Source organism: Nelusetta ayraudi, unplaced genomic scaffold, assembly GCF_046127955.1.
Source record: "Nelusetta ayraudi isolate G7.1 ecotype Tasmania unplaced genomic scaffold, CSIRO-AGI_Nayr_v1 ptg000027l, whole genome shotgun sequence".
In the NCBI taxonomy this organism is placed as follows: Eukaryota; Metazoa; Chordata; class Actinopteri; order Tetraodontiformes; family Monacanthidae; genus Nelusetta; species Nelusetta ayraudi.
Genome location: NW_027466077.1, coordinates 998,824 through 1,016,447, shown reverse-complemented (window position 1 = coordinate 1,016,447; position 17,624 = coordinate 998,824). Strand labels below are relative to the sequence as shown.

The 17,624-nt window shown below is 46.3% G+C and overlaps 2 protein-coding genes across 4 annotated transcripts in view; both read right to left on the bottom strand.

The window, feature by feature from the left end:
* Positions 1–307: 307 nt before the first annotated feature.
* eri1 (exoribonuclease 1) lies at positions 308–3,686 on the bottom strand. The gene is made up of 7 exons (XM_076029970.1): positions 3,280–3,686; positions 2,872–3,050; positions 2,535–2,751; positions 2,367–2,450; positions 1,978–2,087; positions 1,766–1,880; positions 308–1,516 (listed from the first exon to the last, which is right to left on the bottom strand). Exons 1-7 carry the CDS (start codon positions 3,346–3,348, stop codon positions 1,274–1,276), a joined length of 1,017 nt encoding a protein of 338 aa, XP_075886085.1. The 5' UTR covers positions 3,349–3,686; the 3' UTR covers positions 308–1,273.
* A 1,446-nt stretch (positions 3,687–5,132) lies between these two features.
* tmcc3 (transmembrane and coiled-coil domain family 3) overlaps positions 5,133–17,624 on the bottom strand; it is a 28,898-nt gene continuing 16,406 nt past the window's right edge. For 2 of the 3 annotated variants that reach the window (XM_076029964.1, XM_076029965.1), the window contains exons 2-5: positions 10,965–11,126; positions 9,691–10,481; positions 8,775–8,910; positions 5,133–7,642 (exon numbers count right to left, since the gene is read on the bottom strand). In XM_076029964.1, coding sequence (XP_075886079.1) covers positions 7,337–7,642; positions 8,775–8,910; positions 9,691–10,481; positions 10,965–11,126 — 1,395 coding nt within the window. In that variant the 3' untranslated portion in view covers positions 5,133–7,336. The remainder of the gene's footprint in view (positions 7,643–8,774; positions 8,911–9,690; positions 10,482–10,964; positions 11,127–17,624) is intronic. The other variant, XM_076029966.1, reaches the window with a different exon arrangement.

Sequence of the window (17,624 nt, the reverse complement as noted above, 5' to 3'; positions counted from 1 at the left end):
CTAGCCTGCATATATCTGTATCTTTAGGGTTTTTTGTGTTAATATAGTTAACACCTCGCCCAAAGTCGAAATTAAAAGTCTGTGTACGTGTACTCCGCGATAAACTGCGGTACGTGGCTACTAGTGGGCGTGCTAACTTGGTGTTATTTATGCCAAGCGGGAAGAAACGAGAAACAAACACTTCGGTTTTCAACTCTTATGAAACCTGGAAGGGAGGACTGAAGGGGGGGAAGCCACCAGCGTGGGAGGAGCCTTATCGAAGAAATCACTGACAGAAGTGCATCAGCATACAAGTAAGTGCCCAATGCCCATCATATTTCTCCCCGTTTATTGCTTTTGACAAAACGGAAACCTTGTGCGTCAGATAACAAACAAACAAACTGTTGTGACAAAGAGTCTGTTTTGTGGTTCTGACTTTAGTGGGAGTCAAACCCATAAAACTATAATGCTACCAATTAACCAGTCAGTTTCAGAAGTCAAAACATGACAACCTCCGAATTATTTTTTTTTAATTTTATTTTTTTTTTAATAATTACCCAGCATTAAAGATGTTTGATCCTTGAAAATAGAACATTTTCCATGAAATGTAAATTCAGTATTGACACAAAACAACAGGCTTTAATCTGACAGTAGTCCCATCAGATCAGGATGTTCAATGTGCAGGTCTTTTAAAAAACTGGACAATCTTTCTATGTTCGTGTGGTGCAAAAGTAGCTTAATACAGGTAGTTCAGGTCCTTATGATTTCAAAACCCCCGGTGTGAAGCTTACTTATCTTGGGAGAAACAAAAGCAGCAACCGAGGTTCTGAGTCTGGTTGAGAATGCTAACTAAATAACTTGACTCGCATAAGATGTTGAAGGCCTGTTTTTCATGTCTGATTATTTGGATAATTGTCTTCAGAATTGTCCTACTGGGGGCTAAACCTGGCGTAAAGTGAAGTCATAAGATCACGTGACATGGCTTCATAAGGCAATATTAGTAATGTTTAAGCATCCCTTTAAAAAATAATCCTGGAATGATGCCTGGGCCCTCAGTTATTAAAAATACAAAAAATATGAAAAAAACAAAACCAAAAAAAAAAAATCCATAAAGCTCCCAAAGTCGCGGTCACAGGAACGTTAAAGCATAACTTTTATGTGAACATATGAAAATTTATTCCCCTCCACTAATTTGAGCTTTACGGCTAAAATACAAACTGCAAAGGTGCTTCTTTGTTTTGGGAGCAAATTGGAGACAGTTCCAGTGTGCACGGTCATTGCGCTGTGTGTGCTTCTAGTCTTTGCTGCGAGGGCTGCGGGGTGCAGCAGCTCCTTCCATCGGGGCCGAGCTGGGAACCGACAGCAGCTGGCCGGCGTGCATGCGCTCGTTGACGCACAGCTGGCAGCCGTCTTGCAGCATGCGTATAGCTATTCTGGCAATGTTGCGCGAATCGTCCAGGCCAGAGTGAGGGCGGCCCTCGTACTTCAAGCCCAGCTTCTCCAGCATGGTGCTCAGCTTCGTCTGGGTTCGAGGGACCTGTGGGAGGAGAACTTGTTTTTTTTTTTGTCTGATGTCAGACTGCATAAATGACAATTACAAGATTTGACTTTTTAGTGTTCAACACTGGCAATATCACATATCCCTGATTAGAATTTTTAATGACGGCCAGAATGAACTTGACAGACCTGCTCCCAACAAATGTAGAAAGCGCCCTCTGGTGGCATTTCACCACCAGAAAAATATAGTCCCTTCACATATATGTTGTTAAACTGTGAATAGCCAAACCTTGTAGAAGTTTCCATAGGATTTCCTGATGTTAATCCACTTCCTCGCAAACTGAGGGTACCTGAGTCGACTGAGCTGGCACTGGATGTTGAGGAACTTGCTCATATCCCAGGCTCTAAAGCAGAAAGAAGCAGGCCAAGGGTCACCATTGTGTTCGAAAAGCTGAAAGATCATGAACGCATCCCGTTATTTTTTTTGTTGTGTAACCATACCCATCAGTCAGAAAGGCGTATTTGTATTTTGTCCCGAGCTCCCTCTCCTGGAGCCAGGCTACGACACGCTCAAGTACGGCCGGAAACGTGTCGGCTTCATCCACCATTTTCTGCCCAACAAAATATAAATTTTTTTAGTAACTCGTAATTCAGTGCCCTGGTCGGATAGAGCAGTGTTTTTCAACCACTGGGATCTAAACAGGACCAGATTTTAAACTTAGTGAGAGAGACTATATTGTGATCAATAGGCTAAAAAGTGTAATGTTTTTAATATTTTATGTTGGTAGTGTGCCATATGATTTTTTTTGAATGTCAAAATGTTTCCGTGGCTCAAAAAAGGTTGAAAAACACTGAGATACAGAGAGAATGAAGTGACTGACGTGACTGACCTGTGTTATTCCGGTTAAATTCACGCAAAAATCTGATAGTTTAGGGTTCAACTCCGGCTTCACGTATTCCTGAAAGGAGTCCACCTGCACGTCACAGAGACAAAATACAGATTCACATTTACGTCCTGTGGGTTTTAAATCGCGGCTCTCACTGTAAAGTCCACTCACTATTTCCAAGGTGTGCGTGTTGATGAGGACCATGGGGAACTCTATGATTTCGTGGTGGAAGTCTGAGGGGTTGTGCTCCTCACACGTGGCCTCGAAGTCCACCACGCAGATGTAGTCATAGTAGGTGTCAGTGGCGCCGCCCTCGGCCGCCGTCTGCAGCAGCTTTTGCTTCTTGTAGTGGCTCTTCAGCCTCTTCTTCATCACATCCTTCACACCTCTTCTCACACACACACACACACACACACACGCACACACGGGGGAATGATCAATCAATTTAGACTGTGGCAGAAGGCCAAACTGACCTTTGACCTCCCCGTGTTTATTTACTCTAAATTACCTTGTGTCGAGCTGCAGCTCGGCCAGCTTGTTCCGCAGCTCCTGCTTGGTCATGCGATTGATGTGTCCGTTAGCCACTGCGATCTCCTTGTACACCGGGTGACTGAAGTCGCTGTTGGACTGAGGTGGGGAAACCTGAGGTTCTGGCTCCTCTCCAGGACAGGTCCTGTCGGGCAGGTCCTGAGGCAGAGCAAGAGGTGTTGTGTAGTAGACATGGTTCAGGAGTCAGTGTTTGGGTATTGGAAAAATATTTTCAATCAGTATGTTTGGTTTTTTTTATGATTAAAAATCAACGACATTAAGTCCGCAATCACTCGTGGTTGCACTTCAAACGTGTTTTAGTGCCGCCTGTGTTGTGTGTGTGGTTCTCCGGGGTGAAACATGAGGCGAGCTCTCTGCCAACACTGACCTTTTCTCTGGTGTCCGACATCTTCAGATTGACGTCCCTGTTGTCAATGTTCTCCTTGTGCTCATCCATTTAAAGCGGGTGCGGTTCCGGATACGACTGAACGAGTTTGCCCCGGTTTTGTGTCTATTATAGCCGGTAACGTTTAGCGCTGCAAGTCTTGTTAGCTGCACATGCTAATAGTAGCGAGCACTCGGGCCATTCCGCTGTGACTTCTTCGCGGTATTCTATTTTAAAGAGTCGCCGGATGTTGCCCTTTATTCGCAAGTTGTCGTGGCAAAAATCAAAGTCTCAAACTAACGCCTCGTTTCGATCGAAAACCCCAATATGTGACAGTCGCCACCAGCACCTGGCAGATCACAGTCCAAGCAACACAAAAGTATTTTTTCCCCCAGCTTGACAGTTATGACGACTTCCGCTTTGCGCCAAAACAACTTGAGGCTCTTTGCCGCCGCCCTGTGGCCTGGATGTTTATGTTCAGCGGTTTACCCGCATTCAGTATTTCAGTTTAAAAGTATAGGATATAATTTGCCCCTTATTTAGAGTTGCAATATCCATATGCATTTTAAGTTTAAAAATACTTTTCTAAAGAAAACATCGTTTTGACCCACATATTAAAATTTACATTTGTTATTCATTTTTGTGTTCAATATACATTTAAAATGTTTATAGGCGTTTAGGATGTAATTTTAGAAGCATCGCTCACTTCCTAACGCTAGATGGCAGTGTTTTATCAAGTTTCTTTTTGCCTTGCACACAGGCATATGTGCTTAAAAATACCTTATGGAAATGTATGGAACTCAGGAGTGTTTGAAGCTAACCTGGCTCGCCCAGTGCCTGTGTTAGCCAGTCCTCCCCCTGAAGAAAACGAAGTGTGACAGAAACAGAGCAGTGCGCAGGGAAGGAAGCTAGACGGAATAAAAAGCAGCAAAATGCTGACTGAATAATGAATCAGAGGCCAGCAACACTGGCTAAAAGATTTATGGTCCTCCCAACACTTGAAGCAGGAAAGTGCAGGTCTCCTGAGACGTGGTTAAAGTGATTTATTAACAAAAACCGACCGATGTGTTGTTTGTGTCGGAAGTTTGATACTACACAACTGAAAATGTATTTAAATTTTGCTGTTCATAAATAATTAAAGAGGATTTGTTTCACTTACAGTATGTCTTTGAGGTCTAACAAAAAAAGACGACTCACACATTCTAGCAGTGCTAAAATTCAACACAGCCGCTTGGCAATTACTGCTTGTCAGAATTCAGTCTAAATGTGTCTGTGTGTGTGTGTGTGTGTGTGTGTGTGTGTGTGTGTGTGTGTGTGTGTGTTTTAAAGTGCAGTACAGAAGCAGCATTTAAAAATTGAGTTTATGCCCTCATAGTGGTTCGAGTCCTCCAACGTTGTCGGTGAAATGACTCGTCCTGATTTCCATACTAACCGCATCTGACAGCCACACAGGCCGACGCTTTGCCTGTCGCCCGTCGCCACCATCAGCCTCCCTGAGCCAGTGAGCGTCTGAACCGTCTGAGCCCCCCTAACTTTAGTCTATAATGCCATTCCATGATAAGATAAATCCAGTTCTATTGACTGAACAAAGCCAGTGTCAGATCAAAAACCCTGGGGGGAAAAAAGCATGCAAAAGATGCAGCATCTCATAAGCAGGCAGGCCCTCCGGAGGGAGTCGTGTTGCGAGATCAAAGTATTTCTCTCTGCTTCTGTGTTTGAAATGTTTTATACACAGTTTCTGTATGAATTCCTTGATGCCTGCAGGCTGGTTTGAGCCACACTCTGACATCACACAGAATGTTTGATGGATTATGCATAATAGATGAGATGTTAAAAAGCGGAATGAAAGACAAACAAAGCAAAACAAAGATTTATTTTTCTCATTCGAAGAAAAAAAAATAAAATAGAACGCACACAGAGGGTAGTACGAAAATATAGATCACACATATAGCATTGACGAAGAGCTACACGTCCGTGAGAGTTTGTGCCAACCTGCAAAAAGAAATGACAGAAAAGTAAACAAAGAAAGTCCATGGATGCTCAGCGGCTTTAAAGATTCCGTTTTTGTTTTGTTTTTTTCACTTTTGGCTTTTAAGAGATGCAAAACAAAAGTTACACAGTGGAGAAGCTCCACTTCAAAAGGCATGTGTTTTTCCGTTTCGCTGCATTTCTTCACAGTGATGCAGGTTTGGGAGCTCGGAGCTACTGACAGCCAGTCAATGAGCTGCATTCATGTCACGAGGCCGGAACAGCCGATGCAATTCTGAAGTAAACTAATTTAAAAATATGAAGGAGAAAAATCATCGGTGTTACCAAATGAACAGGTTAAAAAAAAAAAAAAAATCCTTGTGCTGTGTGTTTCTGATGGATGTGAATGCAGCAGAATAATAGAGGCCACACACAGAAGTTAAGTTTATAAATTCACCTAATTTAAAAAAGAAAAAAAAAGGCAGCTTAATTATGATGATGACAGTTTTTCTTCCAACTAAAACATGCCGACACGTAGCGCTGGTCACAGTTTTACATGCTCGTTGCTGGATGCTAATCCAAACCGTCTTTCGAACTGAGAAAGCACGTCAACTCACAGAATAAATGCTGTTGTTTTCTTTTTTTTAATTCACATGGCTCATGGCTTTTGCAAAGCAACCTGCTGAAAAAACATTACACAGATTTTACAAGACAAACAAAATCCCCAAAGCATCAAAATTAAAAGGACTCAAAGCAGTTTAGTGATACTAACAGTTCAACATTTCTGAGGAGTTTTAGCCGCCCACATTAACACCCCTGCCTCTTTAGTTTGACTCCAAGCAAAGACCAACAATTGGAAAGAGAAAGAGAAAGATAGCCCGGCTGTGTCCATAAGCTTTTCTGAAAAGGATTCAATCGCAGGAAGGCAACACTTCCATCCAGCAATTAATAACCACCATGAGAAGCGCACGCTGTCATCTTAACACAAATGTTTTGGTAAGAAATGACACATTGAATGGTCAGAAGGACGAGGACAGAACCGGCTCTCTACCCTCTTTCGGTGTTTATGTGACACTAAGCTAAGCTAAAAAAAAAAAAAAAAAGTAAAAAAAAAATCTTCATTTTCTCCCAAATAGTTTAACATTAGTGTGAAACAATATTTTCATGATACGCCCTGCAGACACACAAAGCTGAGGTACGACAAACGAACAAACACTCGGACCCAGAAAAAAATAAACACAAAACCGTCCCTTAAACCTGTGTTTCCCAACTGGTGGGTCGCGACCCAAAGGAGGGGCGTGGAGCTGTTTTGATTGGGTCTTGGCTTGGCTCGGGTTTAAAATATATATATATGTTTAAAGAGAAAATGTTGGGCTTTTATTTTACAGTACACACAGTTCAATTCAATAATTTCAATCATTTATTATTTACCAGACATGACAGGAAAGTGGGCTTGAATTTTTATGGTGTGCTGTAGAATAAACTTGGGTTTCGACTTCATGATCAGGAAGAAAATGTGGATCCTGAGACACCACCTGTTGAGAACCGCTGCTTTAAACCGACACTGCGGCGAAACGAAAACACAGTTTAAATACAGAAGAGACACAAAGTGACGAGTCAGAAGTCGACCTTCCGTTGACTCGTCAACTGGCTCTATGCTTGTATGTAACTTCCTTTTGAGGACAGGAAACACAAGTCCCGCCCATCAACACAGCAGGGGAGGGGTCAAACTGGCTGATCGCACAGGTGTCATGTGATCAGCCCCCCCCACCCGACCCCCCCCACCACCACCACTCCCTCCTACTGCAAGACCCTTTGGGCTGTAGTGACGGCAGCTTGCGGTTGTGTGTTTGCAGCTTTAGTGTGCGTTTTGTCCCAAACCTGCGTCAGCTTATCATTTGCCGGCATCGGTCGGCGTCAAGGTGCATTGTGGGAAAAGGCTTTTGTGTGGTCTTGGCAGAGCCGGGTGGGTTTTCTGGGGGAGGGGAGAGGCTTGGTCTTAAGGCTACGTGCTCCCGCTGGGATCCCCGGGGGGGGGGGGCAGGTTCGGTTCCAGTGCCCCGGCCCCTCACCCCCACCCCCACCCTCGGGGTCAGTGCGGCAGGACCACCCGCACTACGGCGCACTGCACTTGCTCCCAGTTCCTCCACAGCAGCGCCAGCAGCACCACGGCCGCGCACGTAAGCGCCATGTGGAGGCGGCTGCGCAGCAGCGGCGCGGCAAACTTGGCCGCCGTGGACACGCACACCAGGATGACGGTGACGATGGCCAGCATGATGTTGATGCACTTGCCCAGCAGCACCTTGGCGTCCGTGTGCTCCAGCTGCACCGTCTGCTGCTGCTGTTGCTGCTGCAGCTCCAGCTTGGAGACGCGCGTCTGGCACGACTCCAGCACCTCCTGTGTGCAACACACACACACACACACACAAATGAGGTGAGGAGAAGTGGGTGGGGGGGGGTCGATGAGTCACTGGGGGGCGATCAGACTAACAGCGATTGCATTAGCAGAGAACAAGAGCTGGTTATCACATTAGGATGGAATTGGAGCTGAGAGCAGAGAGATGGAGGCAGAGCAGTGGCCGGCCGTCAGGGCCAGATAGGCCCTCTCTGCTGGGCTAGACTTACTTAGAAAAGTACATCTAGCCATAAATATGATCATACATTTACTCTCCATGGTCTGTTCTTTTCACGTTGCGTACTATCCACTTGATTGTGGATTATGCGCTTTGCTACCATTCAATGGAAACACCTGCAAATCACAATTGTCAAAATAACAAAATCAGAACAGAAATACTATTATTTTGTTGTAATGGACGTCTCTCTTATGTGCGTATGTGTGCGTGTACGTACATAAATGTCTTATTTTTACGAAGAAAAAAAAAATCACAATCAGCCTTGCTGACTAAATCAGTCCTGATTTGAAGCTCGGCACTGCATCACCCCCAGGTCACGGCGGTGAATCGGAGCAAAATCAAAGCGCCCTCATCCAAAACTGACCCAGAATCAGCAGATTTTTAATCCATTGGAGCTGCACGCCACGCCACGCCACGCTACGCCACGCTACACCGCGGCACGCTGCAGCAGCTTCGCAGTTTGTGGGCGACTCTCGCAGACACATCTGCTGGGATTCACGGGAGATTAGTTCAGCTGCCGCGCGTATTCGGCCTTTCATGCCAGAACCAGGTATTTTCCAGCACGCAGCCGTTGTTGAACCCTTTTGTAGTTCAGCCGGGGGAGTTTTATGCAAAGCACACAAAAGCCTTGGAAACGCTCCAACCGTTAGCCGCCTCCAACGGTACTTTTGAAGAATGCCAATGCACCCCCCCAATCCCACAGTAGCACCTCGGAAAACTCAATAACTGCAATACCACCAAAGGCAAACCAACACCCCCACCCCCCGATTATGATAATTTCTTTAAAATGGAAACTGCACGTTGTGCTTGACCGACCGTCGTTTTAGCACAACCTGTTCAGAGGAGATGCCCCACTGTGATGAAAGGTGTCACCATGTCCTATGCAAGCACAGGTACCTGAATGTCTCGAGCCCTCTCGTAGGCCTGGTAGGCCACCTTCTCCTCAATGCTGGCCAGCTCCTGCTTCAGGTTGCTGGTCTCGTGCTGGTGGAGCTCCGTCAGGTCGTTCAGCTGGTCCTCCAACCGCTCGTACCTGACAGAGAGACACACACACAGATCCACACGCACACACACACACACACACACACACACACACACACACGCAGAGTTGATGTGGGCAGTTTATTGACTTTTTTGCACACTAAGCTGCTCCTGTTTGGCCTCCAATGACGTCAAAGCCGTCTAAGGTTTTGTGTGTTAAAGCTCCAGCACTCTATTTTTGCTGCAGAAAAAACTCAATATAATGGCTGCACAAAGGCTCCTTATCCAGAGTGGGACGCATTTATATATAAATACTAAAAAAAAAACTAAAAAAACAGCTGAAATATCTCCAGCGGTGGGATTTATAGCTTTAGTAAAAGACCACGCAGCCGAGTTGAGCGACTCCATGCCTTTTTGGGTCTGATCTCTCCGAAGTGAAACCCGGGTGGTAGCGCAGTGGAGCAGCAAGAGTCGTTGAACCGAGGGATAATTTTCCTTATGGGATGGTTTATTTGAAGGACGGCGAAGAGGCAGGAAGAGGTCAGTTTATGTGTGTGTATGTGTGTGTGTGTGAGAGAGAACACATATATAAATTGGTTTTGTTTTTTGTGAAGAAATCTGTAGAATTCAGTTAAGAATGGGAGAACCAAACCTTGTAAAATGTTGTTTTGTCATTTATGGGAGATTTTCTGGTTACGTCTGACAATTTGACAGAATGTGGATCACTATGGGGAACAAAACAGCTAGGGTTGTTGCCCTTTTATGGGTCCTAGTACTCCTCCATCTATTGGCGAACCCTGGTACCGCACACCTCCTCCACTCCCCACCCCACCTGTATCTCTCCTCCTGCATCATCTGCGTGAAGTAGCTGTAGTCCCGCTTGAACTGCGCGCTCAGCGTCTCCATGTCCTCGGTCAGCTGCGCCTGGGCCTCGCGGATCTCCCGCACCATGTCCAGCACCTCGGCCAGCCGCCCGTTGGAGTCCGACCTGCCGCCGGAGCCGAGGCCCGACCCGCCGCCCACTCCGGCCAGGTTCCCATTGGAGTCAGCCGACGCCGACGTGCCGGTGGAGCACTCGTCGTCGCTCTGGTACTTGGTGGCCTTGGCCACGGTGGTGGCGCTGCCGCTCAGGCCCCGCGCCGCCGTGCTGTCCACTTGCAGGCCCGAGCCCGACTCCATGGAGCTCTTGAGGTGGGCAATGTTGTCGGCGCTGCCGAACTTGTTCCGGATGAGGTTGGCGATCTCCCGCGACTTGTTGAAGAAGAAGGGCGGCGAGAGCGACACGCCGGGCCCTACCGTCTTCACCTTGTCCAGCGTGTGGTGGCGGCCGGCGGCGCTCACGTCCCGCAGGCTGCCCTCCTTGCTGTGAGTCCCCGACTCCTTGCCACCGCCGCTGTCCCTGTGGCCGTGCCTCCCGTTGGCCTCGCCCTCCTTCACGCGGCGGTGGTACTGCTCCAGCTTCTTCTGCAGCCGGGCGATGGTGTGCGCCGACTTCTGGTTCTTCTTCTCAAACACCTGCCGTATCCGCGCCACCTGCTGCTTGTCGGCGTTGTTCACCAGTTTCAGGTACTCGGCCACGTTCTGGTCCCGTGCCGTCTGCTCCACCTTGATCTGCTCCGTCACCTGCAGGGGGCAGCAGGGAGGAAATGGGTCAGTCTAGACTTTCTCTTAACCCAGAGAGGACTTTCTTTGGCGGCTGAAACTTGGTGCACTTCATAGAATGTTGCACCTTAAAGGTTAAGTGTGTAATACTTGGAGATTTTGAGAAAGAAACTGCGATATTAAGTGGCTACATACTAGATTGCAACATCTTTCACTCTCCCTCCCCCTCCTGAGCTTGCCCGTGAACTACGGTAGCTTGCGCACCCAAACCTCGATACCTCATCCACCCTTTTCTTCTTCGACGCGAGCAGAATCCCTATTTCCGAAACACGCGGTCAGGTAGCTGTATTGTCTACACCAGGCTCCCTTAAAGATATGGCGATGCAAGATCACTTTTATTGCACTGCAATTATGCACATTTCCGGTGAATTCGACTGAATGAAATTCATTTAGAAACCGAACCGAACGGATGTTTAATTTTATTCCTCTGTCAGTCAGTTGCACCTTGAGGATCTTCTGCTGCAGGCTGTCGATGCCCAGCGCCCCCTTGGTGAAATCCAGGCCCACGCCACCGTCGCCCATACTGTCCACCACGTCCAGGTTGGACTCAGAGCCGCCGCGGCGCATGGGCACGGGGATGCTGAGGATGTTGACATCGCGCTCGGCCTGCCGGGGGGGAGACGCATAGCATGATGAGAAAAATTTCAGAAAATTTCAAAAGTACCATGGAAACATCTTGTTTGCTTGTTGAAAAGATTTAGCTGCAGAAAAATTATCCTATCAAAGGATGCACGGATACCGTTTTTTTTTACAAAACAAGCAGAGCGCGGGTACTTGCGTTTTGGTCCTCACCCTTACCAGGACTGAGTACTTAATAAGGTCATTACGCACTTTGATTTTTTTTTAGTTTTCCACAGATGTTCTGTTATTTGAACAACATTCCTCAGCATGTTTTTCTAGAACATAGGACGACTGTCACAAGATTCACAGCTGTACAAACACAAATTTTACAAAATTGTCATGTCCATATATATACAACTGGTTATCAGTGTTGTGGTATCTGCACGTATTTTACGAGTGTGAGTAGAGTACTCAAGCTCGGTATCAGTACCGATACCCGATACTGGTATCGGTATGCACTAATCTTAACCATCACTTCAGTGAGAAGAGAACCAACAGGGTCGTTTTACATAAGTTCCAATCTGAATGGTGACCGTCGAAGAAAATTAATACAAGTAAATACAAATTCATAAAAAAATACACACACAAAAAATTACAGAAAATTGGACATCAGGTGCTGCAGCGTGCAGAGTACAAACAGACTCAGCTGGCGAGGAAAGACAGCGAGGAAGAGCAGGACTGCAGAGACAAACAGGCAGATCAGAGTATCAAGAGCAGCGTCTTGAGAGGATTCTGGTGTTTGGACTGGAGGCAGCTGATGAGACGGTAAATCTGTCTGAGGGCGGCACAACAGCCGCTTAATGGAGCCGCCCGGCACTCCGGGCTGCGGGTAACGAGCACTCGCCCCGAGAGGACAAAAACAAAAGAAAAAAAACACACTCGCTGTATTGACAGAAGCAGACGGTTACGTAAGGCAACCTAAAATATTAGTATGTGTGTTAGTATGTATGTGTGCTGTGCTGCCTCCTGTTTCCAAGGCAGCGACTCGCACACACACACACACACACACACACACACACACACACACACACACACACACACACACACAGGAGCAAACTACTGACACATCCTGAAGGCACCACATCCTTTTTTGTTCATTTTCCACCACACACACACAAACTCTTTATCTCTCTCTCTCTCTCACACACACACACACACACACACACACACACACACACACACACACACACACACACACACACACACACACACACTTTTAACTTGATATTAATTGCATCCTTTGGCTTTTCGGGGCTTTGCAGCCTCTGATTTCATCAGCCCCGGCAGTCTCGAATGCTCCTCTGACGTTGAGCACTTGTCGACGGCATTGCCGTTCATTCATTTAGCCGCTCCGCTGTTGTGAATTAAGCGTCTGACCACAGATGGCCAGCGCCGCCAGAACATCACACGTACGCTTTGAGGTTCCAGAAGACCAGAGTTGCAGCCTGGACAGAGCTGTATGGTAATAAGCTCTGAACAAATCGCTAGCCAGCGGCAAGTTTTATATATACACATATATATATATACATGTGTGTGTGTGTGTGTGTGTGTGTGTGTGTGTGTGTGTGTGTGTACATATATATATATATATATATATATATATATGTATATATATATATATATGTATATATAAATATATATATATAATATATATATATATATATATATATATATATATATATATATATATATATATATATGTATGTTTATGTATATTTTGTATATAAATGTGTATATATATGTAAAAAAAATTGGTGGGCGCGGGAATCACAGAGTTTGTGTATGTTAAGCCGCAGAGTCCAGATCATCCAAGATCAACAGAGATCCTGAATCACAATGAGGTTTGGGATTAGGAGGAGACACGGTCGGCTGAGATGTGCCGCCTTCTCCTCCCTCGCGGTGCTGCAGTCTAGATATAATTTCATGCGTATGGAGGGAACTTTTCAATTCAAAATACTTTCAGAAAATGAGAAAGTCGCCTGGCGCTTTTAGTATTAACCCTTTCCTTTTGCCGCATCAAGGCACATTTCCAATCCTCTTGTGACTTCAGCGACCAATATTGGATTGGAGGGTCTGCATGACGGCTTCATATTTCAACGGATATTATTTTTCCCCCGAGGCGCCGCGACATTAATCTTTGCTCTTCACTTTATTTCACCTGTTTGGTGACTACACGTGAGTCAGCCAAGGAGGCCAATTCAATGTGAACCCAGAGGTAGATAAATGGAAAAATATGCCTATTTTCCAGCTGTGCGTCATATAAATTGATTTCCCGAAAACTAATTGAATTTTATTTTTTGAGAGAGTTAATATATTACGGTTGTCATAATCGCCGGTGTCCTCAGGCTGCAGTTATTTGTCAGTGGTGAAAGGTTAATTGGGGGGGGAAAGAAAGAAAGAAAATCCCCCACTGACGGTTATTTGAACCCAAGCGACTGCGGGGGCTGATCAGAACATGACGAGTCGTCCCGCAGTTTGCCACTCCCCTCCCCCGTCCCGTGGCGACCTTCAATAAACCCCTTATGCTTTTCATGGGTATTTACAACCAGGTGCAAAGCGGTGCGTTTGCAGCTCCTCCGCTGACCCTGACACGCTCATAAATCAGCCCCCCCGCCGCGGGGACATTCCACCGTATCAACATGCAGCGGGCGCTTGGGCTCTCGCTCGGCCAGTCGGCGCACGTATTGAACACGGGGGCCAGGAGGGAGGCAGGGAGGGCGAGGGAAAGTGGGTCTGAGGGTGAGGGGCGGGGACAGGGGCGGGGGTTATTACCATACGAGCACGCAGGGGCCACCATATGTCTCAGAGGACACACGTGTCCGAGCGTCTGGCCACTGCCGCCGCTGCTGCTCAACCCGTGACCCCCGGGCCCTGCCGAGGCCGTTTACATTATCATACAGATGGGTGAACACACAAACACACAGGGGCGTTTTGACCGCTGGGAAATGTCAGCGACATATTTGTCCAAAAAAACTCGGCCATCTAACTCCACCCCGATGGCGAAGGCACACGCGGTCTGCAGCTCTGGGAGGGGAAGGAAAAAAAAAAAAAAAAACAGAAATATCTGACACAGTTTCTCCTCTAATTGCTCTGCTGGGCCGCGAGAGTTGCTGCAGGAATTCTTCAGGATTTCTGTGTCCGATGTCCTCTTGCATTTTGCAGGATTTAGAAAGTGAATGTTGTGAGGCACAAAATGAAAAACGTGGTGATGTTGACTTTGATCTAAAAACCTATGGATACCTATTTCGGGAACATGGGGGTAAAAAATTTGAAGAGTTTAAAAAATATATATATTTTTGCCAAAAATAGTTTTTGTGAGATCTCGCAAATCTATTTCAACGAAGAGCATTGTTCTTCCGGGTCATACGTGGTCAGAGCAGGAACCTACAGCAATGCAGTGTCATGGAGAAGAAGAGAGAAATTTTTACTTTTATGTACTGGTGCAGAGTCCTCAATATTTGCAAATAGGAGTGATGGAGTGATGGAGGACGATTTGGAGTGTTTCCTGCATTTAAGAGACGTCCAAAATGAAGACATAATGCAGGTTCTCTGAACATTCCCTGCATTTTGCACACATCCACCCGTATCCCTGAAGCTGTTTGGAGAATTGCAGTTGGTTCTAATCAATCAGCAAGAACGTCCAATCTTTTAAGATGTCTTTCACTCATATCGAACCCGTGTCTACCAAGTAGCGCGGTTTGAATGTCTTTCCTCCCACTCCATTGTCGTGTCTCTTATGTTTCCACTCTGACCGGTGACCACGGATGACCCTGAAGAACCCTGAAGAACATTGCTCTTGAAGTAAACAGTTTTGCGAGATCTAGCAAATCTTAATCTTTTTTTTTTTTAATCCATTTTCAATCCATCCATTTTCAATACCCGCTTCTTCCTGCGGGGGTCTGCTGGAGCCTCTCGCAGCTGCCGTAGGGCCAAGACAGGGTTCACCAAACGACTCGCACCTCTGTTTCGCACTTTAACATGCTGCCGTTGCTATTTCTCCTCAACCGTTGCAGCTCTAAGGAGTCAGGTATTGCAGTGATTTGCGTTCTGCGTTGGGGAGGAAGCTTGTGTTTACTGTATGTGAGGGAAATGCAGAGCAGAGCGTGGGCCAGCCAGCCAGGAGGCTCATCCAGGAGGCTCATCCAGCAGCCTCAGACACAGAGCCCAGAGTCTGGGCCTCGCTGTGAGGGGGCGAGGCTGGGCGGAACAGGAAGCCCAGGGAAAAACCTTTTCCTTGTTGATCTAAACTCCCTGTGTGTGTGCGTGTGTGCGTGTGCGTGTGTGTGTGTGTGTGTGTGTGTGTGTGTGTGTGATCTATCCATTTACTCCTCACTAACAAGGGTCAGAGATAGAAGCTGGTCGGACGCGGGCCATCCCCCTCGGCTAACTGCTCCGATTCCACACACACACACACACACACACACACACACACACACACACACACACGCGCACACGCGCACACGCACACGCACGCAGGGTTGCAAGGCGAACATTCTGTCAGAAAACTGTCGGCCGGGCGACAAAAGCGCACTAATCGATTCTTGCGGCGACTGATGCATCAAATGGTGGCCGCTGGCAGGAAACACACAATTTCCCTCCCACTCCTCCCACTCCTCCCCCTCCTCCGAACGGCTTGTTAATATTTGCGTGCGGGCAGGTTGTTTGTCAGTGTCAACAGGAAGCCAGTGGGCCGGGGGCTACACTCCACAATACATATTTAAGAGGCAGCGATAATGCCCTCCCTGTTTTTTGCACAGACCTCTGTAGCAACAGCATCCGATAAGGCCGCAGTGAAGTCGACGACGACAGATTAAACAGGTAGAATTGTCCATTTATTCCACTTATTGTTGCACTAGAGCCTGATAGGTGCAAACAGGAAGGGACCCACGTAACCCGAGATTGAATAAGCCCGTCGTATTTAGGTTATAACCACTGTTGTATTTGTTTTACTTCGATAAGTGGCTGCTTGTGTTTTACCTGGGCTACTCAGCCACCATAATAGGTCCATTCATCACTGTTTTATCGCTGCCTTCCGACTTTGTACAGGGGGTACCAGATAAGATTCCATTTGTTAGCCGCAAAGATAAACGCAAAAAGTAACCCCCCCGCCCCAAAATAAAAATAAAACACAGATAAGAGAACTGCATGTATTTGCCTTCTGTGTGCAGCAGCGGCCGAATCAGGCTGGTGTATGTTTGAGTGCCGGGGGGGGGGGAATAATGAGATTGGGAGAAACCAGATCAAGAGCTTACCGTGGAGGATATATTTAAAACCCAGCTTCTTAAGACAATAACAGGAAGGGACATGATACTGCCTGAACACTGCACAGGGGTCAGCGTGACCAGCGGTGCAGCCGTGCACGTGAAGTAAATGACCCAAAGTGCAGGTTCACCTTCATGTTCAGGTTAGGGTCTGATTTATTTTATCTGAATTGATGATGGCTGCTGCCTGCAGATTTAAGGATTAGCAGCTGAAGGCAACCAGCTTTCAAGCTTTTTTTTTTAATTCGGCCTTTTTCCGCTCAAATGACAGATCCTAACTTAACTTTAAAAAAAAATAAAAATACTAATTGATAATGTTGCAAGGGAGATTTCCATTTTGAATTTTTTTAAAGGCTGTCCCCAGCTGCGAGCGTAGAGAGGAGCTGAGCAGACAGGCTGGAGCTCCCCACTGGGACGCCTCCAGAGGTACAACAGAGACGAGCATCCGGGAATAAACACGAGGCACAGACCGGGGCCGCAGCACTAATATGGAGAAATTAGGAAACATGAGGAGGATGTAAACAGAGTTTTCCCAAAACAGGCTTCGGAGAGAAAAAAATAATTTCCCTGTCTAATGTGGGTTTAAATAATGAACGACGCCGCGCCTGCTAGCACAGGTACACACATTGTTAATAATTCATCGCAGAAGATTTGTTCTATTCTCGCTCGATATGGAATTATTTGATTGAAAATGGTCTGAAAAAAACAATGATAATCGAAAAATTTATGCAGCTCTTTTTGGAATTTATGTCAGGACTTAAGGTCAGGAATATATCAGTTATAATAATGAATTATTAATATTTAAAATCTATTCTCCAGAGCTACAAAAGTTAAATAAATCCTGTCTCTTACTTGCGTATGAATATCATGCTGTATATGCCTATTTTTCTAATTCACTGTAAATGTTTAATCTTTTAATAATAGTAATTCATATGTAGGCAAACCCTGTACTAACCGCTAACCTCTGTCCTGTTGTGACTTTGAACGGAGGACGACAAAGATCAACAGCAGGTCTCAAAAACAAGTGTCGACATCACCTTTGCTTAGCCAGCACACACACACACACACACACACACACACACACACACACACACACACACACACACACACACACACACACACACACACACACACACAGCAGTAAAGAGGCCAAACCCAAAGGTGTGGCAGAAGGCAGAAAACCTGTGTTTGCACGTGTGTGTGTGTGTGATTATTACAGTGT

Coding starts and splice junctions, on each gene's coding strand:
- eri1 (XM_076029970.1), bottom strand. CDS start 3,348: ATGGATGAGCACAAGGAGAACATTGACAACAGGGACGTCAATCTGAAG. Junction 2,451..2,534: donor ACACGCACACCTTGGAAATA/GTGAGTGGACTT, acceptor TGTGACGTGCAG/GTGGACTCCTTTCAGGAATA. Junction 2,088..2,366: donor ATTTAACCGGAATAACACAG/GTCAGTCACGTC, acceptor TTTGTTGGGCAG/AAAATGGTGGATGAAGCCGA.